Source organism: Delphinapterus leucas, chromosome X (assembly GCF_059928025.1).
Source record: "Delphinapterus leucas isolate spDelLeu-1000000601 "Yukka" chromosome X, BTC_Dleu_Yukka2, whole genome shotgun sequence".
Classification (NCBI taxonomy): Eukaryota; Metazoa; Chordata; class Mammalia; order Artiodactyla; family Monodontidae; genus Delphinapterus; species Delphinapterus leucas.
Window position 1 is genome coordinate 30,880,676 of NC_143150.1, and position 24,419 is coordinate 30,905,094.

At 41.4% G+C, this 24,419-nt stretch overlaps 1 protein-coding gene across 6 annotated transcripts in view; it reads right to left on the reverse strand.

The window, feature by feature from the left end:
* The window catches only part of DOCK11 (dedicator of cytokinesis 11), a 195,015-nt gene that overhangs the window by 117,175 nt on the left and 53,421 nt on the right, over positions 1-24,419 (reverse strand). For all 6 annotated transcript variants that reach the window (XM_089904147.1, XM_089904143.1, XM_089904146.1 and 3 more), the window contains exons 7-16: positions 22,519-22,653; positions 20,049-20,226; positions 19,544-19,623; positions 17,944-18,027; positions 14,025-14,165; positions 12,617-12,829; positions 7,422-7,544; positions 5,834-5,916; positions 2,526-2,648; positions 2,245-2,321 (exon numbers count right to left, since the gene is read on the reverse strand). In XM_089904147.1, the coding sequence (XP_089760273.1) occupies positions 2,245-2,321; positions 2,526-2,648; positions 5,834-5,916; positions 7,422-7,544; positions 12,617-12,829; positions 14,025-14,165; positions 17,944-18,027; positions 19,544-19,623; positions 20,049-20,226; positions 22,519-22,653 (1,237 nt within the window). The remainder of the gene's footprint in view (positions 1-2,244; positions 2,322-2,525; positions 2,649-5,833; positions 5,917-7,421; positions 7,545-12,616; positions 12,830-14,024; positions 14,166-17,943; positions 18,028-19,543; positions 19,624-20,048; positions 20,227-22,518; positions 22,654-24,419) is intronic.

A 24,419-nucleotide genomic window follows, 5' to 3' on the forward strand; every position in this document is an offset into this window, starting at 1 on the left:
TATGCCAATTAGCTCATGGCTAGTCACTCTTAAAAAGTTAACTTGGTGCAGGTGCAAATTTTCACTTAAGAAATAATGGCAGCCTTCTGAAACTACAAATCTTATGATGTGTTCCCAATAATAAATTCAATCCTCCCGAAAGTGGAAAACACAAAGCCTCAGAGAGGTGTAGCAGCAGCACATGTTATTGAGGTAGCCCCTTGTAGTAAAGGTTATTCATACACTTAAGGGGCTCTAAGACTGCTGGTCCTTGCTGCAGAGCAATACTGATGGAGAAGGAAGACCCCGGAGAGTCAGACCTGAGGACACAATATTTTTCGTTGGGTTTGGCTTTCTATTATAGCGATACTTACAACAGAATATCTGGAGGTACGGAGTAAAGGTACAAAGAAACAAGTGATCATTTCACTACCCGGAGATAACTACTACTACTCTTCTGGCATATTTTCTTCCAGTCTTCTTCCTATGCGTGTTTTATATAACAACACAAAAATCCCACTGTATACAGAACTTTATCCTGTTGTGCTTTTTTTTGGCGTTTTATCTGATGTCTTATTTCATGAATTCTTTGTAAACATCATTTTTCATAGCTGCATGAGGTTTCATGGTATCTGGATACCATAACTGCCTTAACCACACTGACAGTGTTGGGCTCTGGTTGTTTCCAAATCCCCCCACCCCACATAAACAACACTGCAAAGAACACCTTTATGCATAAACTCCTGTCTACACTTCAAATTATTTCTTTAGGAAAAAAATAAGCCATTGTACTCTTAGATAGATGTCTTAAAATGTCAATTGCCACTCTCCTACTTCAATCTTTTCGTGACTTCTCATGGTACTTGGAATGAAATTCAGTCTTTTAAGGAGTTACCACGGTCTTTACAATTCTCTACGTGACGTGATTTTTCCTACTTCTCCTACTTCATCTCCTACTCTCCCTTGTGCCCGTCACACACTACACTAGAGCCACATTGGCTCCGTTTCTGTCCATACAAACCAAGCTAGCTCCCAGCTCAAGGTCTTTACATATGTGACACCCTCAGAGCAGAATGTACAGTCACAATCACCACATGCTGGCGGGGTCACATGGTGAGCCTTCACTGGCCACCCTTTTTAAAGCAGCCTGCCCAACCACAGACTGAAATTATTCATTTATTTGTTTTCTTGTTTAATGTCTGTCATTCATTCTAGACTGTAATCTCCATACTTTCAAAGCATCTGGTAAGTATTCAATAAAGTTTACTCAATAAATGCTTATTCGGTGAATAAATGGCTAGACAGAATCTCAGAAATGGAATGCCTTCGTTACGGACATTCATGGATATCTACTGCCAAATTGTATTCCTACTCGTGATGGGGGACGGTGCCTGGCCAAAACCTAGCCAGCATTAGACAGTTCCACTTCATTTTTGTAAATCTGATAGATGAACAGAAACATCCCAATGCTTAAATGTTTACCTTTGTGTTAGTGGCATAATTACTGAGACTGGACATTTTAAAAAGATTTAGAAGTCATTTTATTTCCTGCAAATTGTCTTTTGCGTCTCCTGAGATCATAGATTCTTTAGACAAGAAAAGAGATTCTCCTCCTTTTGGATCCCTTCGTTGATGAAACTCATCCAAGGCAAAAGGAGCAGAAACTCACTGGAGCACACTCACAACATCATATATAATACATGAAACAGCACCTGATAAAATCAACTCAATTCACTTCCTAATCTGTAACTATTTACCACGTGTCCTGGGTTGAACAGCGTCCCACCAAAACTCATGTCCACTAGAAGCTCAGAATGTGACCTTACTTGGAAATAGGGTCTTGGCAGATGTAATTAGCTAGGAGGATGAGATGATAATGGATTAAGGTGGGCCCTAAATCCAATGACTGGTGTTCTTAATAGAAGGCCATGTGAGGACAGAGGCAGAGATTGGAGTGATGCAACTACAAGCCAAAGGATGCCAAGGAGAGTCAGCAGCCACTAGAAGCTAGAAGAGGCGAGGAATGATTCTTCCTTAGAGCATTCAGAGGGAGCATGGCCCTGCTGACACCTTGATTTTGACCTCTAGCCTCTAGAACCACAGAATAAATTTGTGTTTTAAGCCACCCAGTTTGTAATACTTTCTTACAGCAGCCCTAGGAAACGAATATACCATGTAAACCTCAAGAAAAACACTGAGAAGATAAAAACCTGAGATTCAAGCATAATAGCTCTGTAGGCTTATTTGCAATATGTAAGTTCTTACTTGATAAATCCACAGGAACGCATTCTACTGTGATGTTTAGCTGCCCAGGAATAATCTGCAATTTGGTCTTCTCTGGCCTAGATGTAAAATAAGAATATTTTATACTTAAAAATATGATTAAGAAGTGCACTGGTTACACTTTATCCAAACTCCCAAACGCTTCCAAAATCCAAATGCTCCGAAGCATTTGATTTTTCCCATATATGACTCACGTTCAGAATCTGAAGGAATTATAATTCATCTATTATACTGATCTACTGCAGTAACTCCCAAACACTTACTTCTTGTATTCTGAGAGCAACTTGAGAATGTCTTCGTTTGAAAGCTTGCTACTGTCTTGTTTATACAAAGGAGAAAATCTCCCATCCAGGTCCAGAGAACCTTGAACATCTTTGAAAATGGGTCTAAAACAGGAACAGAAGGGGTTTTTTTAACTCCAAAGTATTGATAAATTAAGATAAAATAGTGGTGGTGGGAGTAGAAAATGGTGAAACTATCTCGGAACATAATTCGGCAGCTTCTCCTGAAGTTAAGCATACACCTACCCTCTGATCCTGCAATTCCACTCCTAGGCATATTTCCACATGGTACTTGACCGTTCACAGCAGATTTATTTGTTATAGCCCCAAACTGGCAACCACCCAGATATTCATCAACAGGTGAACAAACAAATCGTGGTATATTCTTACAATGGAATACTACTCAAAATGAACAACTGATACAACACTATGGATGAAACTCAAAAACAGATTGAGCACAAGAAACCAAATGCAAGGGACTTCCCTGGTGGTCCAGTGGTTAACACTTCTCCTTCCAATACAGGGAGTGCGGGTTCCATCCCTGGTCGGGGAGCTAAGATCCCACATGCCTCGTGACCAAAAAACCAAAACATGAAACAGAAGCAATACTGTAACTAATTCAATAAAGACTTTAAAAATGGTCCACATCAAAAAAAAAAAGTCTTAAAAAAAAAAACCAAATGCAAGAGTACATACTGCATGATTCCACTTATATGATAGTCTAGAATAGGTAAAAGTCATCTAAGGTCAGTGGTTGCCTGGGTGTGGGTGGGACGGCTGACTGGACAGGAATATGAGGAAACTCTCTGGAGTGACAGACATGTTCTATATCTTGGTTGGGGTGGTAGTTTTATGACTGTAAGTATCTGTGAAAATTCATCAAGTTGGACATATAAAATGTGAATTTTAATCAAAGGTAAATTACCTCTCAATAAAGTTGATCAAAATTGAATTAGATATTTAAGATCAATTTATAGAGCCTACAATATATATGTAAAGTTTCCAGTATGAATTGGAATTATTCCCTCCCCCTCCCCTTCTTCCATTTTTCAAGCGGCTCTTTTACTGCTAAATCGGGAAGTAATGTACAAGCACCCGACACACTGGAAGCAGCTGCGGCCAGAAGCGCAATTCCCCCTGGCAGAACCGCTGAAAATGTGGTTATAGGCATTAACTATTGTTCCTACTTCTAAGCATACCTCCTTTATTTTCAGTAAACAGGGGTTTATCACACATCTTTTAAATACCCCAGCCAAGCCTTTAGAGTGAGTTCCTGCTACTGCTGACAACCAAAATAATTCAGGCAGAAAGAAAACAGCATAATTCCACATCAGAACTGAGGATCAAAGCTTCTAACTTTGAAGATTTTAAAATTTATTTTTCTACTGGCAAATCAGCATCAAGCAGCTACTCCTATGGCCTGAAGGGGGGCGGGGGGCAGTGTGCCACAGGTGTCCAGAGTGGGCTCTGAACTCAGATGCCATGAGCGCTGAGCCCTACTCACACACATGCCATGTGAACTTGGGCAAGGATTTTTTTTTTTTTATTTCAGTGACTCAATTTCCTCGTCTCTAAGATGGGGGAGAATACTACCCACCTCTTTTTTTGAGGGGGGTATGTATGTATGTGTGTATGTATGTATTTATTTATTTGTTTGGCTGTGCCGGGTCTTAGTTGTGGCATGCAGGATCTTCGTTGCCGCGTGCAGGATCTTTAGTTGCGGCATGCGAGATCTAGTTCCCTGACCAGGGATCGAACCCGGGACCCCTGCATTGGGAGCGCAGAGTCTTACCCACTGGAGCACCAGGGAAGTCCCAATACCCACCTCTTAGGGAAGTATACATTAAACACTTAGACCTCTGCCTTATACACTGAGCACTTAATCCCTATAAATAATAACAGCAGCAGCAGCTGGAGCGTCACTAAGTATGCTTATATTTACAGGCCATATTTCACCTTCTATAATGCCTAAATATACCACCCTCCACTACTCTTTGCCCTTGACCTATCCTTGGCTATCATTCTTACCAGTCTGCAAAACAAGGACAAGGTGCCTTTTCATCTACCAACATACAATGCATTTTGAGACCTTCCCCCAAATGAAATGATTATAAAGAGTGACAGAAGACTTAATTAACTTAGAATCTCCTATCCTTATGCTACTCCTCAGCACCCACTGAACATAACTGATTGAATTATTCAGAACATGGTGCCCTTTCCCCAGAAGTCCCAGTGAGCTGTACAGGCTGTACCACAAACAAGCCAGTGAACTTGTACTTCAAAGGGGGAATAAGCAAGAAGCACGTTTTAAGTCATCACTGTAGGTAGACTTGCAAGATCTGGAGAAAAAACATGTAACCCACCATCAGATATGTGGTATAGATAATACACTTCCTAATAGACTACCCCTGAAGGGGTTGCCAAATTTGTCATCAGAAAGCAAGAAAACCTATTAAGTAATTACACACTTGCACTTAACAACAGCATTCTTTGCCTTCTCATTTTTAGTATGTTTTTCAGAATTACTCTATGATGGCTTTTCAAAGCATAAACCCAGCCAACTCTGAAACAGTGGGCACACTGTACATAATTCACTACAATTTCTGGTTTTCTGGAAAAAAATCCATCACTTTAGCAAATAAGCTCTGCTTTAAAATGCAATAAAATTAAGTGGTGTCAGTCAGATCAGTAACCCAAGCCAAAGAAAATTTCCCTGAAGCAAGACATTTGAAAAAGTGAAAGGTCTTTGAGGCACAGCAAATTCTAAGAGAAAGAATTCTTATATCCTGTTACAGACTGAATGTTTGTATCGTTCCCCCCACCCGGCCCCATGCCGCCAAAGTTCATTTGTTGAAATCTAATCCCCAAGGTGATACTTGGAGGTAGGGCCTTTGGGAGGTGATTCGGTCATGAGGATGGAGACCTCATAAATGGGATTAGTGCCCTTATAAGAGGCCAGAGAGCTAGCCCGCCCTCGTTCCACCAGGTGAGGATACAAGGAGAAGTTGGTTATCTAAAACCTGGAAGACAGTCCTCACCAGAACCCAACCATGCTGGCACCCTGATCTCGGAATTCTAACCTCTGGGTACGAAATAAATGTCTGTTGTTTAAGCCACCCAGTCTATAATAATTCATTATAGCAGTCCGAATGAACTGAGACACATCCCAAGTGTCCCAAGATGTAACTGGCTTGTCAGAAACAGACTTCCAAATGCTACTGGGAAAGACGACAGCCCTCAACTTTACATATGAGCGTGAATAGATGGGTCAGGATTATATTTGTACAAACCTGGCAGCCCAAGCAAAGGGCATTCTGTATTGTCCAAGGCGGCTACACACTTGCTTAGCTGTCCTGTGCACCTTCTGGGCTGTCTAAGGGCAGAAATAAGAAGACAAGATCATATTTGTTCAAACTACCAGGGACTCACCCAGAAAAATAATTGCCCCAACTCACTGATATAAAACATCAAAATCTAGGGAAACAATATATAGAAATAGCTACAGGTAAAACACAACACACATCAGCCACCCACTTTTCAAGATGAAAGTATTTCCTAAAGGTTCTGTGTTTTCTCATCAACAAAGCCCTCATCGAGATATCAGAAGACAGACAAAATAGATGTAGGGCATGTTTTGCACCAAAGACCACTACTGGGAAAATTTAAGCAGTTTTAATGTGTATTTCCTTTCACAACGTGAGCAGGCAGACACTCATCATTCTTGGGAGAAGTTTGTTCTAGGTACTGCTGACCTTTTTACTCCCAAGATAAAAGCCAAATAAATGACCAAGAATCAATGCAATTAGTTTAGCGTGGGCAGGAATTGCTGTTTGCACAGGCACTGGGAGATGGCAAAGGAGATTAACTGCCTACAGAGTCTAAACAGGCTGTGAAAACGCTGGCTGTAAGCTCACCCCTAGGGATACAAAATGCTAGAGGCTTTTATCTATACTGTTCAGAGTTTCTTTTCCCACAAATTAGTCATAGGTCTCCTCAGCATCTCCCACTTAATAAACACTATTTGGACACACAGCTAAATGCTACATATAACAGATCGACTCTTATAAATACTCAGCAGCTGGAGTGCCGCTAGTGAACTGTGCCACAAATGCTTTCCCTCTCTGGGCCTCACTTTTCTCATTTATAAAATGAGACGAGAGAATTAGATCAATAATTTCCAAAAGTTTGGAATTCATGATCCAGAAATTTGGATGATTCTATGGGTCGCCGACTTTGAAGGCTGCCATTTAAAGCCCCTGGATGGTAAAAAAACAATCCCTGCCATTTCATACGCCAACATTTCAGGAAAGACAGACAGGTGTAATGTCTAAAAGGTAGGAAGGGCAAAAATCTCAGAATAAAGGACAGCCCTTCGAATAAAATACATTGAAGTTTCATGAACGGCTCACTATCTTGTCTCTCTTTTCTCATTTCATCACAGATAGGAGTAAATTTGAGTACAGACTGGCATTTGGAAACTGCAGGACTGGGTCATTTTTATCCTCCCAGCTCTGACATTCTAAGCCTGTATTGCAGGGCTGGGAGTAAAGGAAGGGTAGCTATTGCTAAGGATACGGTATCAATGAACAGGTGTTGCCTAAAAGCCTTTAGCTCTTACTTTGATAAACAAGCAAAAATCAGATCGTCATGTAAAAAGGACATAAAGGAAAAAGGGGAAAAGTCACGTTCAAGCCTTAGCATGCATACTCACATAGTAAACAACGTTTTCAGAAAATACCGCATGCTGCGAGAACGTTGCGGGATTTTTTTGTTTTTTGTTTTCTTTTGGGAGGAATCATTGATGATACCATTTAAAATACCAATAAAAGGCAAATTCTACATCAGGCTGAAATGCTCACAAACGATCTTTATAAATACCTTTGCCGGGTCGGAATTTTTGATGTAGGGTTCCGCACAGTGCGTGATGTTTCCCTGGAGCACCTTTTCAATTCTCGCGACCAGGAAAATTTCAGGATGTGGATTCGTCACTGAGAAAATTCCCTGGAAAAAATTCCTCCCGTTAAGACTTTTCTCGAATGTAACCTCATGTATACAGTTGTTTGGTTAGTGATTCCTAGTGGTGTGTTTAGCACAGAATGTTGATATTCAACATAGATAGGGTCATGTCCAGGGCCCTGGCAATAGATAGCATTTCCTTTCATACAGCTTCATACAGTTTCCCAGGCTCCCAATGCTCCTTTCAAAATGGATTTTCTATTTTGTCACCAATTTCACGTGTATTATTAGTCCACAAAGCGCAGGTGTCACCCTGGCTGCTTAGCCTCTTGTGTTCGGCGGTGTTTGCGAGGTGCATCCTTAGGCCTTATCAGTACGGCGTGTATTGTTTGGCTTAAGCGGCATGTGCAAAGATAGCGTGCATTTCTGAAGTGGAACCGGATATGCATTTTTAAACGTAACTGCCTGTAACTCCAGGGCAATTCACTCACACTTAACTACTACTGATGGTAGCTAAGAAGGAAGAAAATACTTTGCTGCTCTGTATAACATAAAAACTGAATCATCCTATAGAAACCATTCCTTTGTTGCAGTTAAAGAGCCCTGGTGCTCTCAGCGTAAAGGTAGAGGACAGAGGATCCGAAACTCCTTTTGTTCCCAAACACTTTATCTCAGGTACTAATGTAGATGCAACCCAAGTTCCATGAGTTTTCTTTGAGGGCATGTGGAACAAGCATATCATCTCCTGTTCCAGTTCAGCTCCTTCCAAATATAATGTCTTCCAAATAGCCTGTTAGTTGGTTATGTCCGTTGCTTAAGGAAGCACCACACAAATGAATTCAAGTGTAAAAATCCATCACTGGGACCCTACCAAGTTTTATTTTTCTGCTTGGTATATTACCAACTGTGTTAAGATAGTGTGTTCCAGTTTTCAAAGCATTTCAGACACGGTGGCTCATCTGTTCCAGAAAGAACCCTCTGAGGTAGACAGGAAAGGAGAGAAAACCGAGTGTAGGACGCTAAGTAATTCCCCCAAATCCAGCAGCTTCTAAGGGTCCCGGATTATGGCTGATTTAGCTTTGAATTCCCAAGCAGCAAGCATGGAAGAAAGTGGTTAAAAACTGTTCGGGGAGTCAAATCTCCTGGGTTCAAATGCTGACCCCGCCATTTATGGGTTTAGGCAAGTCGTATCCTCTCTACATCTCAGATTGCCCATCTATGAAATGGGGGGTGATGAGAGTAAGAGCGCTTTCGTAATCTTCTTGAGTGGATTAAATGAAGTAATGCACATTAGGTACCTGGTTATTGCCAGAGTAACCCAAAGCATCCCAAGATCACAGAACTTGATTTTTGGTTCTGCCAGGAGCGTGCTGCCCGGGCTGTGACATGCAGCTGGCAGACTGCTAGAGCGGCTCCCGCAGAAGGTATGCTGAGCAGTGCACCCTGAGTGCAATCTCATGCTTTCTGATTGTCACGTGACTGTGCTAGAGAGTTTTTGTGCACCATCTCCCTCAGTCTTCATAAAAACCCTTGAACGCAAGCACTACGATATACACATTTTACAGATTAAGAAACTGAGGCTTAGAGACGTTCACGCAGTAAGTGGGTGAAGACTGCAGCCAGGGCTTCCAGACAATACGCAGCCTCTCAGCCTCTTGACCTAGGCTTCCAACATCTCACGCGATACAGCTTGACGAGAACAGTAACACCAATTACTGCCACGGCTAACATTCACTGAGCGCCTATTGTTCCCCCTGCCCAGTACTCCAGCTGTTCCCCCAGCCATTTCCCCACACTGATGCGAGCAACGAATATTATCATTTAAAAGGATTTGACAACTGATAAGAGGAAGCTGCTTTCACTCGTTTATCTGTTATCACTGTTACTACTGCTCTTAATAGCAGCCACGTCTTACTGAGCCAACTCGGCGGGCCTGGTACAGGGCCGAGTGCTTTCTAGGGACAGCACACGTTGTCTGAGCCTCACAGTCACCCTGGATGCAGGTACTATGGTTACCTCCAGTTTACAGATGAGGATGCTGAGGCACAGAGATGCTCACTGTTCAAGTGACCAGGATTCCGGTCCAGGGGGAGACTCTCTGCAGCTGCTTCGCCTTTTGTCCCACCAGCTTCAAGCTCTCCCCCGTCCCCGGAACACAGAAGGGTAACCAGAGCGCACCCAGGAATCCTGTGTGGGTTGGGAGTCTGGCTCTTTAGGACAAGGCCTCTGGCCCTTCCCTCCTGTCCCACCAAGGAGGCATGGATGGGCCTGCCCCCGCCGGAGGGTGACTCTCACCCACTTCACTGCCCCCTCCCTCTAAAGAACGGGCCAGGTCCCCCCCCCCAGCCCAGTCCGCAGCACTTAGCCCCCAGAGCACGGCAGGGCATGTGACGGCAGAGTGCCCCCTTTCCACTAGCGCCCAACACCTGCTGCCCCCCAGCGGGGAGCCCACAAGCCACAGGTCCGTCTGGGGGACACGGGGGACTGAGCTCTGTCAGGGCGTCTGGGAGTGAAGTAACTGATCACAGTGGCTGTTTGGCGGCAGGAAGGCAAAACTACTCAACGGACCCAGCTTCCTCCTTTTCCTGTGGTCACCTTGTTGCTCCAAGGAGCAGAACGGCCCGCCAGCCCCCACTGTCCACCAAGCCCTGGAGTGGCCTCTTTCTACAGATCATGCCACCCCTCGAACAGCCTTGGTGGAGGTGACGGGGTTGCCAGAGAGCCCTTTCCAGGAATGCTGGGGAACCAGGCTGTTTCCCCATCTCTAGGGTGACAGGGAAGCAGTGCAGTAGAGGGGGGAATGCTCCTCATCTCAGTAGCTCTGTGACCTTGAGTAAGCCACCTGACTGCTCTGTGCCTCAGTTTCCTCATATATAAAATGGGAATAGGAATAGGCCCTACCTACTTTACTGGGGGTGTGGTAAGAATTAAATGACTTTATACAGATAAAGTACCTAGAGAAATACGGGGGAAAAAAATTGCTGAAAAACATCTGATGAGCTGAGATTAGCATTCAGATCTGCTAACATCCAGTCTCTCCCTACACAGTACTGCATCCTAGTCCTAAATGGGAGGAAGATGAAGAAAAAGCCTTCTTCAAAAGAAAATGTCCAAATATTGGAGCAAATGACCGCTTCCTGGTATCTTTAGTTGATCTGGAACAAGGGTGCAAAATGATAAAGCCATTTGAGGCCGCTGCCGATTCCTTCGAAGCCTCTCTCACGTCCCACATCTTCTATGCAGTCTTCTAAGGCAACTCCTGACCCTTGACCCCTCCTCACATTCCAAACTCCTCCGCTCCCATCGCGTGATACACTTCAGCACTTAATTACATACTGCCTAATGTTGTTGACTGAGGTCTTTCAAACAGACCTAGGCTCAAATCCCACCTTCACCACTACCAGCCATGTCATGACGGGCAGCTTATACATCATTGGCTTAGAAGGACTTATTTGACACTGTGTGGAAAATCTTAAACATATAACTCAATAGCAGGTTCTCAAATACTTGTAATACTGTCTTGCTCAATCTCTCTTTTAGAGGCGTAGGCCGTCATAGTGGAACGTTCAAGTATGTGACAACCACAGCCTGAGTAACAAACTAAGAGGATGTAAGGGAATGAGGAGCAACGTGGGGAAAAACGACCACAGATCCACAGCCCAGAGGTGAGTGACAGCACATGTCAAGGCCCCTACCATTGGGCAATCTGTATCAATGAGCATAATCTTTGACCCTGAAAACCCCAATGCTTGAAATTTATTCTAAGGAGATGATTCAACAAGTGAGCGAACACGTAAGCACAAGGATGCAATAATGCAGTGTTCTTTATGATATCCCCAAATTAGAAATATCCTAATGAGCTAAATCAGTGGAATAACAGATTAGCCTTTAATAAGAATGTGACTGATCCAGGTAGTGATACAGGGTGATAAACATGATGCTGAATAAATACAGTAGGTATAAAACAGCATGACTATGATACAGTCTGTATAAGAGTATACATAACGTGTATGTGTTCATATATACACAACAGAGACATCTAGAAAGATGTTTGCCAAAATGTTAATAGTTATCGTCTATAGGTGCTGATTTTTACTTTCTTCTTTATTACTTTTTGTACTGTTCGAATTTTCTACGTGATAATGTATTTATTTTTACAATCAGAAGAAAAAGGAACATTTTTATTTAGGGTAAAAGAAATCTCATTACAATGCGAGTTGCTTTGTTCTGCTTCTTCCCACTTTAATTCTCTGCCACACTCTAGTTTCCTTTCAGTTGCAAAAGTCTAGAAGGCAGACCATCAATTCTGCTCTGCCTAACCTCTTATGGCGTCCAGTCTGGTCAGAGGTCAAAATGCCAGGGAACTGTTAGGCTCCTTCCAAAGGGCATTCTTTGCCTCAGATAGGATAGGGGAGCGTAGCATTACAGCTGTGACACAAGAACTCCTTGAATAAAGAGAGTTTATGCTCCATTAAAACTACCTACTCAGGGGCTTCCTTGGTGGCGCAGTGGTTGAGAGTCCGCCTGCCGATGCAGGGGACACAGGTTCGTGCCCCAGTCCGGGAAGATCCCACATGCCGCGGAGCGGCTGGGCCCGTGAGCCGTGGCCGCTGAGCCTGCGCATCCGGAGCCTGTGCTCCGCAACGGGAGAGGCCACAACAGGGAGAGGCCACAACAGTGAGAGGCCTGCATACCGCAAAAAAAAACAAAAAAAACAAAAAAAACTACCTACTCAGAATGGGAATGGGAGTTAGGAAGGGAAGGTTATTGTAGCGTCAACTTTTTCTTCAAAGAAACGAGTCTTACAGGTACTTATTGCCTTGCTCAAAAGTATGCGCAGGGGTACAGGGGTGTGTCTGTGTCATCTGCATTCCATCTCACAAAATACTTCCTTTGAGATTCACATCACGGTCTCACTTCACCAGTGTATTATTAGCATATTTGCTGGTTTCCTTTTTTTTCCCCTCCAACTTCAGTCACCAGAAAAACATCTATACACAGACCCTACAAGAGATGGAATGCCCATGAAAACACTGGCCTGAAACTACGAAGGGACCCAAGGGTGTTTCTGTTTCTTATTCTGAATGCGCTACCAAGGCTAAAAGATCATTCCTTACCTGCCTTATGTAGCGTAACTGAGATTCAGCAATTCCATGAATGAAAGACTCCGGTGAAGAACCTCTTGAGTTTCCATCACTAGCCAGTTGGGTTGAAGGGCTCCACAGCATTTCACGGACAGATGCGGGATTCAGGTCTACGTGGAAGTCAGCTGAAATCTTACAATTGTTCTTCACATCAAATAAGGCAAGATTTATAAAAAAGGGTTCAACCTGGGAATGAAAACCATTACGTTTTTAAACTATGACTTTTATTTTAGGTGGGGTGGGGGGAGGGACACAAATTACAAAATAATTTTTTTTTTAATTCCTCTGAGTTCAACATTTAGCTAAAATTGCATTGTGGCTCATTTGCATATAAGAAAGAGCATTCCAAATAACAGACTATCAAGTTTTAACTTCTGTCAGGTATAATTTCACAAGTTATAAATTTTTTAAAATGACGCGTAGAAATCAGAAGCCACATTTAAAGAACTTCAACTGTTCTATGAATAAATTTTAATTCTCCATAGGCTTATTGAAATTACCCCAAAATAATGCCGGTATTACGGAGCAGAAATAAATCTTCCCTTTTGCTATGTTACAGCTTATTGGATTATACATTTAATAAGAGCTAATATCAGTGAACATCCAATTATTTGACAAAAGCTTTGCTCCATCAGCAATTTTGGAAGACATGATTCCTCTCCACAGATGGCATTTGAAAGCTGGTCACAAAGAGAAATTTCAGGCCAGATGGCATACACATTAACCCTTTACACACCGAAAGTCTGCTAGTGCATCTCAGCTACTTTGTTAGAGAATAAATCATCACTGTGGATATTTCTCAAAGACAAAGTAGAACCCCCAAAAAGATGAACATAAAATGCAGTCTCTTTGGCGATTTTACATTCATAGTTTCAAGTATTCCTAAGCAGCTCAAATGATGTGTGACAGCTAACAATTAGAATTTTCTGTGAAGAACAGAATGAATTTACCCTATGAGAATAGTGAGTGAGGTGGAGCTGACTGCACAGCATCTGTGTTCCTCCATGGCTTTGGTGTTCCTTGCTCACGGCTATGAGTCAATTTCACAGAAGTCATACTCTCTGGTAGGATTTACAAATTTGAGGACTTTCCACGCTCTGGAGACATGTCCCTCTTGAATGTAAAGAGCCTACCTACTCTACCTGCTATTTTGAATAGGTAAGACTTTCATGAATCCTCTCAAGATGAAAACACATTCCTATTCTGGCAAAAGAAAGACATGTATGGAATTCCTCCATGTCAAATTTATCGTAACATGTAGCAATGGAATTTGCATGCAGTAAATTAGTTCTCAGAACAAAATTTAAAATCTTAAAAAAATAAGGAAGAAGTTTCCTTAATGCACTGGTTTAATGGAGGTAGAAGGAAAATTCATACATACGTTTGTGGGTGGTCCTTTTGCATTGTCTCCAACTTGACCCAGGATATTGAACGTTAAATCATGGCAATTTACCAGGAAACGTTTATTGCACTTTTCCTCAAATGGCTTTATATCAGGTTCAATTCCGGAAAAGTCCAACCTCTACAAAATACGTAATATGAATCATTTCCCCCCCCAAAATAGATATTATATGAATATAGATCTATGCGTAAAAATTGCAAAATCCAACAGTTCTCTGTCCATTCTTCATTTGAACTCTTATTCAACAAGGCTTTGTAGAGCTCTTTTATAGTAAGGTTCAAACACAGATAGAGAGAAATCCCGACCTCACCCTCCACCCCACTCCTCTGACTTCATCGCCTATCCTCCCCCCGACCTCTGTTCAGTCCCATTGGCCTCCTTGGTTATTTCTCCAGCACGCCAAGTATAATCCCACCTCAGGACCTTTGCACTTGGTGTTCTGTAAGGAACCCTCTTCCCCCAAGATAACTGTAAGGCTTATTTACCAGGGTGAGCCTCACCAGCGTGAGGCTTCATTTCATTCAAGTGTCCAATCAATTGGCATTTCCACAGAAAGACCTTCCTTAATTCCCTATATAAAACTACACACTGGGCTTCCCTGGTGGCGCAGTGGTTGAGAGTCCGCCTGCCGACGCAGGGGACGTGGGTTCGTGCCCCGGTCCGGGAAGATCCCACATGCCGCGGAGCGGCTGGGCCCGTGAGCCATGGCCGCTGAGCCTGGGCGTCCGGAGCCTGTGCTCCGCAACGGGAGAGGCCACAACAGTGAGAGGCCCGCGTACCGCAAAAAATAAATAAATAAATAAAATTTTAAAAAAAAATAAAAAAGGATATCGGGAGTCAAAGAATTCCTCTCACAGAATCCTCCTCCTCAGCTCACACGGCTCAGGAGATCTGAGTTCATCTGTTCATTCTAATGGTCTGAACGGACTCACATTCTGTGCACAAATGGGAGGAAAAGTATATACTGTGGGACAACTTACCATACTTTCGAGAAGACCAGAGACAGGGTAGGTGGGAAATGACTGGATGAATCCGAGCAGAATATACTGCCAGTATGGAAAACTCAAGCCAAGAAACATAAGAATTTTTCTCAATTGCCTGAGTATTTCAAGCCAAAACAGGTATTGTGGCTGAAGAGTCTTGGATAATTATAGCTGTTCTGACCCTGCCTACATCACTGACAAAATTCTCCTTAAAAGGGCCTAAAATATAATATTCGTACCTGAAAGCACGACTTTCCCCCCAGAGTCTATTTATCTACAAATGTGTGGGACTAGACAGCTCCCTCTTGAACACTTATCTATCTGTGGAGCCAGCGGAGGCAAGTCATTGCCATGGAGATCAATTCTAATTTCCGCCCATTTATCTGCTCTCCTTTCTAGCTTACTCAGACGGTGGAATGTGAAGAGAAGCTGGACTAAACGCCCCCAGCCCCCAAATCCTTTCCCTTCTGAGGCCTAAGAGTGCAAATGTTGGGACATATGGCCATCCTCAGTAGTTCAAAGTTGGAGCCACCCCCTTCAGTCAGTGTTTCTTTTCTTTTGTTTTTTGTGTTTTTTTAAAATTTTTTGTCTGCCTCTTCTTTGGGGGATGCTTATTAGGCGTGTACATTTTTTATTTTTTTGGCCGTGCCACTTGGAATGTGGGATCTTAGTTCCCCAACGAGGGATCGAACCCGTGCCCCCTGCATTGGAAACATGGAGTCTTAACCACTGGACCGCCAGGGAATTCCCCAGTGCTTCTTTATTCTCTACGGTCAGTGGAAGAAAACACGTCTCTAAACACTGAACTCTGGCCAAAAGTGACAGCCGATATTATAGGATGACACTGCCTACCTAGAAAAGTACTCGACACACACAACCTAGATTTCTCTGTAGTGAAACTGCCTTCCATAACCAACACTGAAGTCAATTTTCTGTCAAACTTTCATTGCAACTGTGAATTTTTCTCTCACTGTAGCTCACTGATAAACAACTCAAACATAAAATCAGTTCAGTTCCATGACCACAAAAACACTACACCACAGATTTTTTAAAGACACTAGATTGAGTTTCAACCACAGTCAATTGGCTTCTTTGTATACAATCAAAGAGTCTGACATGTTCAATTAGAGCCCAATCATGATGATGAGGGGTGGGATCAAAGGCTCAGACATGCTTGGAATGAGGAAATTTCTGAATGAATATCTTAGAACTAACATTCCCAAGGCCTGCTATACCCCTTTTTGTTTTAATTCATACAACTTACGCAAATAATATAGTAGTGCTATGGAGAAAAAGGGAGAGAACGTTTAAAACAAATTTTCCCCAGATAACTTTATTTTCTCATGTGGTATTTTATTAAGGAAAAACTTTTGCATTATTTATAGACTATATACTTTTTCCATTTCAGACTAAAAACTTTTAGTTAGAAAACTGTATGAAGTGGGGGCTTCCCTGGCGGCGGAGTGGTTAAGAATCCGCCTGCCAGTGCAGGGGACACGGGTTCGAGCCCTGGTCCGGGAAGATCCCACATGCCGTGGAGCAACTAAGCCTGTGGCACACAACTACCGAGCCTGCGCTCTAGAGCCCGCGAGCCACAACTACTGAGACCACGTGCCACAACTACTGAAGCCCACCCGCCTAGAGCCCGTGCTCCGCAACAAGAGAAGCCACCGTGATGAGAAGCCCGTGCACCACAACGAAGAGTAGCCACCGCAGTGAGAAGCCCGTGCACCACAACAAAGAGTAGCCCCAGCTCACCGCAACCAGAGAAAGCCCTCGCGCAGCAACGAAGACCCAATGCAGCCAAAAATAAATAAATAAACTTATTAAAATAAATCAGAGGAGGCTCCTCTTTAAAAAAAAAAAAAAAAAAGAAAGAAAACTGTATGAAGCAAAAAGAAATGAAAACAAAATCAGTCTTCCCCAAATTATTTTATATTGTATTGACATATTTTCACTGAGGAAAAAACTGTAATGCTTATATAATGTGTACTTTTCTATTAAAAAAATCCCACAGATTTTAATTAGAAATCTCATGTAGAAAAATTGAAAAGAAAACCAAAACACTCATCTTCCCTCAAAGAATTTCATTTTCTTGTGAAACAGTTTCCATTAGGAAAAATATTTGTAACATTTATACACTGCAGAATTTTTCCATTTTAAAAAATCGGCAATTTAATTAGAAAATACGATGGAATTACCTAAATGGGAAAAGAATATGAAAAAGAACAGATACATGTATATGTATAACTGAATCACTGTGCTATACACCTGAAACTAACACAACATTATTAATCAATTATATGCCAATATAAAATAAAAAATTTTTAAAGAGGTAAAAAAAAGAAAATATCATGGAATTAAATATTAACTACCTATATATCTTAGTACAAAAAGTGCCTCACTCTCATGAAAGAGATTAAAATACACACGTGCATATAAACCTGCACTTCCCTGCACCGCTTTCCAGTTAAAGTGAGATACATGAAAATTATCCCAGTTCTACAGGCCTACATCAAAAGTGGAAAATAAACACGTCTCATATGACTTGGTGTTCCTTACACTGTAGATATTCACTGCTACTGGATCACAATTGTATTTAATGGGTTAAAAGCACTGAAACCATTGTTAAGGACTCTTTAATTTATCCATTTTGAGGAGTGAGATGAAGTGAAAAGAATATAAAGAACTGAGAGAAAAAAAAATATATATATATGTTGTCCCAAACTATTTGTATATACGCTAGCCCTCTTAGTGAAGTTAGCTGTTAAGCTACTTGTTCAAAGTAAGCAAGACAAGTATAAAGCAACAGATATGCCCAGTAGTGCAAAAATCAGTGATTTCAACATTTCAGACATTGTTTACCTGAATAAGCAACTATTCTAGGATTATTTAAAGAAATGTATCATTAATACCTGAACTTCCGAGTCAAAAGAAAAGAGGTTCTGTCTTCCATCTCCTCTACTGAGTTTGTTCAGCTGTTCAGTTTCTCTTCCATACTAAAATTAAAACAAACATATACACACACACACACACACACACAAACACGAAACATTACTTCATTTCCGTCAAAACAGTATTAAATGCCATTTAATTATCTAGTTTATGTGAAACTAGCAATCTGCCACAGCTTCAAAAATATACTATTCTTGGGCTTCCCTGGTGGCGCAGTGGTTGAGAGTCCGCCTGCCGATGCAGGGGACACGGGTTCGTGCCCCGGTCCGGGAAGATCCCACATGCCGCGGAGCGGCTGGGCCCGTGAGCCGTGGCCGCTGAGCCTGCGCGTCCGGAGCCTGTGCTCCGCAACGGGAGAGGCCACAACAGTGAGAGGCCTGCGTACCGCAAAAAAAAAAAAAAAAAAATATATATATATATATATATATATATATATACTATTCTCCATTTCCAATCACTTAAGGTGGATAAAGAATGCTTGCTGGGCAGAGAGTCACAGTCACCATGATCCATAAATAAGCTATAGATCAGCTTCTTATACTTTCTATATGCCCTTTATAATACCAAGAATACTGTTCAACCCATAGTACAAAAAAGAAATACAAGAGACTTTGGATGTAAAAGAGAATAAATGAGAGAAAACATTATCTTTTATATATCCATGGTGCTAGCCATGGAATATTATACACAATTCTGATTCCATCACTTTAGGAAAAACATAATGGGCTCTACGGTCTGGAATGACAAAGACTCAGAGGGGATACATTAAAATCTACAGGGGATCATGAGCGTGTTCCTAAATTTTGGAGAACAGCTTTGAAGCTTAAGGGAGCGCTAAATTTCAAATAGAAAATAGTAACATCTAAACCTGTGTAACTTAATAGTTCAGGAAGAGGAATAAAGTAAAAATATAAATAGGTTTGGCAAGGATTTAAATGAAGAAATGGGTCATAACCTCCTAATCTATTATAGTAGAGAGTCCACAGAGTAATATATGTAACCTACTAAGACAGGTATGATAATCACCTCTACACTTTCAAAACTGGCTCACTTCAAACACCAAAGAGCAGAGTAACTAACACAAACGCTGTCTGTTAACCAAAATCTTTATCTGATGAAATTACTCATATACATATACATAGGCAGCCACATATAGAAAGACTATGATTTTCATACAAAATTAACATATACAAATCATTAGATTGAATATCACGTTCAATCTTCATCAAGAGCCCCTTGAATGAAGCATAGTTAGTGTATGAATGGCATACAGTAACTGAACTGAATAAGAAGTAGCAGATAAAATCAATAAAGTCACTAAAGTCTTGAAGTACTTCTTGGTATCTAGGAAAACAAATAACATTTTCCAAACTGTTAGTTGGCACTTACAGGTCCAGCTTTAGGAGTGTAACTTTTCTTTTACCATCTCTACCTGTTTCACTCATTTGTTGTGGCTTTTAACTTAGAAATGACATTGCCACATGGAATCCAGCATTCAAACTTTAATAGCTAATCCTGCATTGTCTCAGTCGAAGGCAAGTCGCCATCAGAAAGATGTACCTTCATCAGTTCCGGATGCATGCTCCGTTCCAAACTGGCCATGATGTTCTCGGCTTTTCCTTGGCTGCTAGTTTCATCATCTACGAATTCATTAAAAGCAGATGTTCTAAACCATGCAGACCATTACTAATCACCTAAGCGGAATATCCTAACTATCTCTCTCTCCCACCCCAACCTGTCCTACTAGATTTATTGCAAAGAATTTTGATTATGAAAGCACAGGGAAAACTCTAATGGGCTTTTGAAAATCTGCCATGAATTCCCTATCTGTTTCGGTCTGGTTATATTTCATATGTCAGAGCCCATGTAGCATATCAACTCTTTAAAAAAAAAAAAAGAAAGAAAGAAAGAAAAGAAAACCCTATCAACCTCCATAGTCACTTTTAATGAAGAAGTAGGTCAACCTTCAAGATTAAGAGTTCTATATTCACTCTACACAAAGGACATTCCCATGGATTAAAGACAAGGGCTTTACCTCAATAATGAATCATTTAAAAATTCTGACCTTGTGCTGTCTCTACCGTCTCCTTTTTCTCTTGCACTAAACTGTCGGTATTGATCTGAATAATCTTTTTCAAAGTTATCAACCATTCCTCCATTTCCTGCTCAGTTTCAGCAGCCAGATAATGGCTATACTTATCTAACATCTTGAGTTCGAAAGCATGACGGCGCATTTTGGGGCACTGGAGGGGGGGAAAAAAGAAGATGCGTTCAGTTAGTTTAGTTGCCCTTTTAATATTAGACTTCATTAGTTTATTTACTTTTACCTCAGCTCAGCACATATGTACGTCAATACTTCCATGAAAGAACTGCTTCTTTCAACAAGGAACAGAAATTCCAAGACGACGAATGACCATTTCAAACATCTTATTTATCCCCCTCAGTACTGAGCACAGCAGTATATGCACGAAGTTGGCATAAAATACTACACGTGGAGTGAGTAGTATCATTTAAGGCCTTCTGACATCCTCCACATTTGGATAATCAAACTACCACCATAAAAATAAGCAAATGTTTTACTATTTCCACCCTGCTTTAAGTTTTCCTGGCATATTCACAGATTTTCAAAATCAGCCCTTAAAAACAAGCTTAAATGTGACCTGAAATAAACCTGGTACTTGCTTTATATCACACCATAAAATGCAATATCACTATCTGATTCACTCTGCCATGCAGAATATGAAATGCATCACAGGAGCATAAAAGAAGACTGCAGTTGGTTCATATTAGATTGCGGCTCTCCATAAAAATGATGGAAATGGCCCAGGCTGAATGCTAGCATACAAGGAAAATAAAAGCCTCTTCCTTTCCTCAAACACGATGACACCTCTTTTATATTACCACCTTCTCTGTCATGACAAAAGAAATGACACACTCTCCCCCGCTCCCAAATACCTCAGCATCAATTTCAAGAAAGGCTCATGAATCGATAATTTTCCAGCACATGGTCATCATTCAAGAAGGAACCAAGGAAAGTTCCTCCTCATCTTCAAAGCATAGTAAAGAATGAAATGAAACTGCTGTAGCAAGTCATAAAGATTTATATATTTGAAAATATTCGGGAGGAGGGAATCGTAAATAGAGGAGCACCAGAAAAGGAGGTCAGTCCGGACTAGAGCTAATCGAGAAAATCTGGGAATTGTATGCGCCTTCTTTCAGTAGATAAGAAAGCTGTCACATTTATATATATATAAAAGAAGGCAACTTCTATTCACATAGATCTTTATATCTTTTATATTTTTATGTTTTAAAGTGTGTCTTCACTTGCTCCTCATGACAATCTCATTTGATAAAGCGAGTAGATATTATTAATCCCACTTTACAGTTCTGAAAACTAAGATTCAGGTAGGCTGAGGGTGTTGAAGCAACATCTCCTGCCTTCCACTCAATGCAGTGCTCCTTCTTGTCCACCAGGCCACCCCGGCTCTGTAGTAATGGCTCCTATCACACGGTCAATCAACTTCCTATTTAATCATCTCTCTGCCCTCGGCTTCCCACCCCATCCACGCTAACCCTAATGTCCCTGCCTCCTCAAGTAACTCAAATCAGCAAACATTTGCTAAGCCCCTACTGTATGTACAACTCTGCTAATCACGATAAGGGACCCAGACGTGAATATGACATGGTCCCTGTAAGCCAAAAAGGAACGCACAGAGCTAAGTACAGTGGTAGCACAGGGGAGGTGGAGCTTAATTAATTCCATGAGGGTGAAGAAGAACACAAAAAATGTTTCATGCCACAAGTCCCATTTGAGCCAAGTCTTAACAGATAAGATTCAAACAGGAACAGAAGGGGAAGTATATGCCAAGCAGAGAAGCAAATGTAAGAAAGGCACATAGGCGTGAAACTCAGTGGAGTGCTTAGCCTGGCGTGACTAGAGCACAGAATGTGTATGGGGATGCCGGGGGATGGGGTTAGTAAGGTCAAATCACTGGGGGCCTGCAATGCCCCGTAAGAGATTTCGAGCTCACTCTGCAAGACAATAAATCAAGAGCCAAAAGGTTTTTTGTTTTTGTTTTTTTAACATCTTTACTGGGGTATAATTGCTTTACAACGGTGTGTTAGTTTCTGCTTTATAACAAAGTGAATCAGTTATACATATACATATGTTCCCGTATCTCTTCCCTCTTGCGTCTCCCTCCCACCCACCCTACCTATCCCAGTGAAGGACCCCCATCTACGTCTTAGGAAGCCGGATGACACATCAGAAGGCAGGAAGGTGAGACTCTAGGCAAGACAAGATAAAAGGGGGAACCAGAGGAAGACAGTGAGAATGGAAAGAAGGTAAGAGATTCAAGAGGCACCCTGGAGCAGACTCCAAAGGACTGGGTAAACACTTGAATAGTGGCACAGAGGGAGAGTGGGAACTCTGAAGAGGATTCTGAATTGCTAGTATGAATGTTTTGGTGGATGCAGATGTCATTAACCAAGGCAGAAAAATACTGAGGTTCTTAAAAGTTGATCAATAACCCTACCTGAACAACATCAATGCAGGCGTCCAAGTAGATGCAACCTTTAGATTCTTTTGAATTTTTCTCATCTTTATAGGAATTGAGAATATACGAACCATCAGGAAGCTGAGTTAAGTAAAAATACCGTCTCTTGAACACCTATGGGGGAAAAAACAGCAGTGACACATTTGTTATGTATACATTGCATTTGAACAAAAAACCTTCAAGGGCTTGCCACACGCATTATATCTGGACAATCTTCAGACAACTTGGGGAAGTCATTAGGAATTACCATTATCTTGATTTTGTTTTAAGATGGAGAGCTTGAAGTCAAGTGGTTTACTCTCAGTCAGGTATCTGGAGAAGTTTTAACACTTTAAAGTTCATAAAGCAGTTTTGTATCTGAATCACTATCCATTTCGCTACAGCATCCTTCTCCTGTTTAATTGCAAACCATGACTGGATTCTTATAATTTCGTTCACCTCACCACAAATCTAAGGGTGTGTGTATACACACACACACACACGCACACACCCTATCACATAGTTACTTATCACCTGCACATCTTACTGCACTCACCTATGCTGCCCCAGTGTCCCCACTGCCGAGAGTCCAGCTTATAACACACCCACAGGGAAATACTGAGAGCAGTGAGATGCCACCAGTTGCTGTTCAGCGCCCTGTATGCTGAGATTTGAGTCCAAAGGCCCAATGTGATTGGGCCACGCGCTTGAAATTAGGGATTCACAACAGTTAAGGAGTAGCCTGTTGCTACAACTCACAGCGAAGCCCACAGCAATGGGGAAAAGGAGGAAAAGACAGCCTGATTCATTTATTCTGCCCCTCTACTCTCCCTTAAAAGACTCTCGGACCTGATGAAGGAAGTGGAAAAAGGGTTAGGGTTAGGATTCAGAGCTCTCTGATGAATCTATGCTTCTTTCAGTAAGCCACAGACTGCAAGCTGTGTTCAGCATTTGTTATAGTAAAATTCCCCTGGTTAAGAGATCTAAAATCATTTCAGGGCGGGAATGGGAAGACAGACTAGGAAATAGCCTCTTGGTGATCATATTGAAGAAATGCATTCCTATGCACCTTGTCTCACTCACAGAAGTCAGCTTTAAGACCTAAGCTAGCCATTTTCAATCACCCATCTGATAATCCAGTATGATCTCTGACTATTTTAAGAACTTTAATTATGGGAAGAGTATTATTTGGCAAGATTATTCTTGAAAACTACTTAACTCCTGGCAAAGTATCTCAGATATCAACAATTCACTTCTCCATGGCATGAGAGTAAGCAAAATATAGAAATAGGTTAAGGGGCATTTCTTTTAAGGAAAACCAGTAAAAAGAAATCATACGCTTGTAGTTATTTTTGACTTGTTCAAATATCACTGATCTTAGAATGAATGACAAAAATATACCAGTGTGAGGAACACCCTAACAGGTTAGACTGGTAAATGCTTACTGCTTCTATTTCAGGGAGGGGCCCTGTGGGCTATATGGCATCAACAGAAAGAAGTCCAAGTAGAAAATACCACTTTGTTTTTCAACGCCTATCAGGTAAATATTACTGCATCAGTATACAAAGGCACAGAAAGTGTGTGTGTGTGTGTGTGTGTGATCTCATTTTACCCACATTTAAGTTTACTGCAACTATAATGAAGAAATCTAGATTCATATATAAGGAAAATGTTAATCATAACGGTGATCATATATATATGTGTATATATATATATATTTATGTTTGCTTATTTTCATGACAGTGGTTCATAGCTGTTATTAAATTGATGGAACCAGAAGACCTAAAATGACATAATGAGCTGATTTCAAATGAACAAAACACTACTTTTTAGAAGTTATCACAATACTTACGTATGACAAAAATTAAAATACATTTTCCAGGCAAAAGTTAACATAAAAA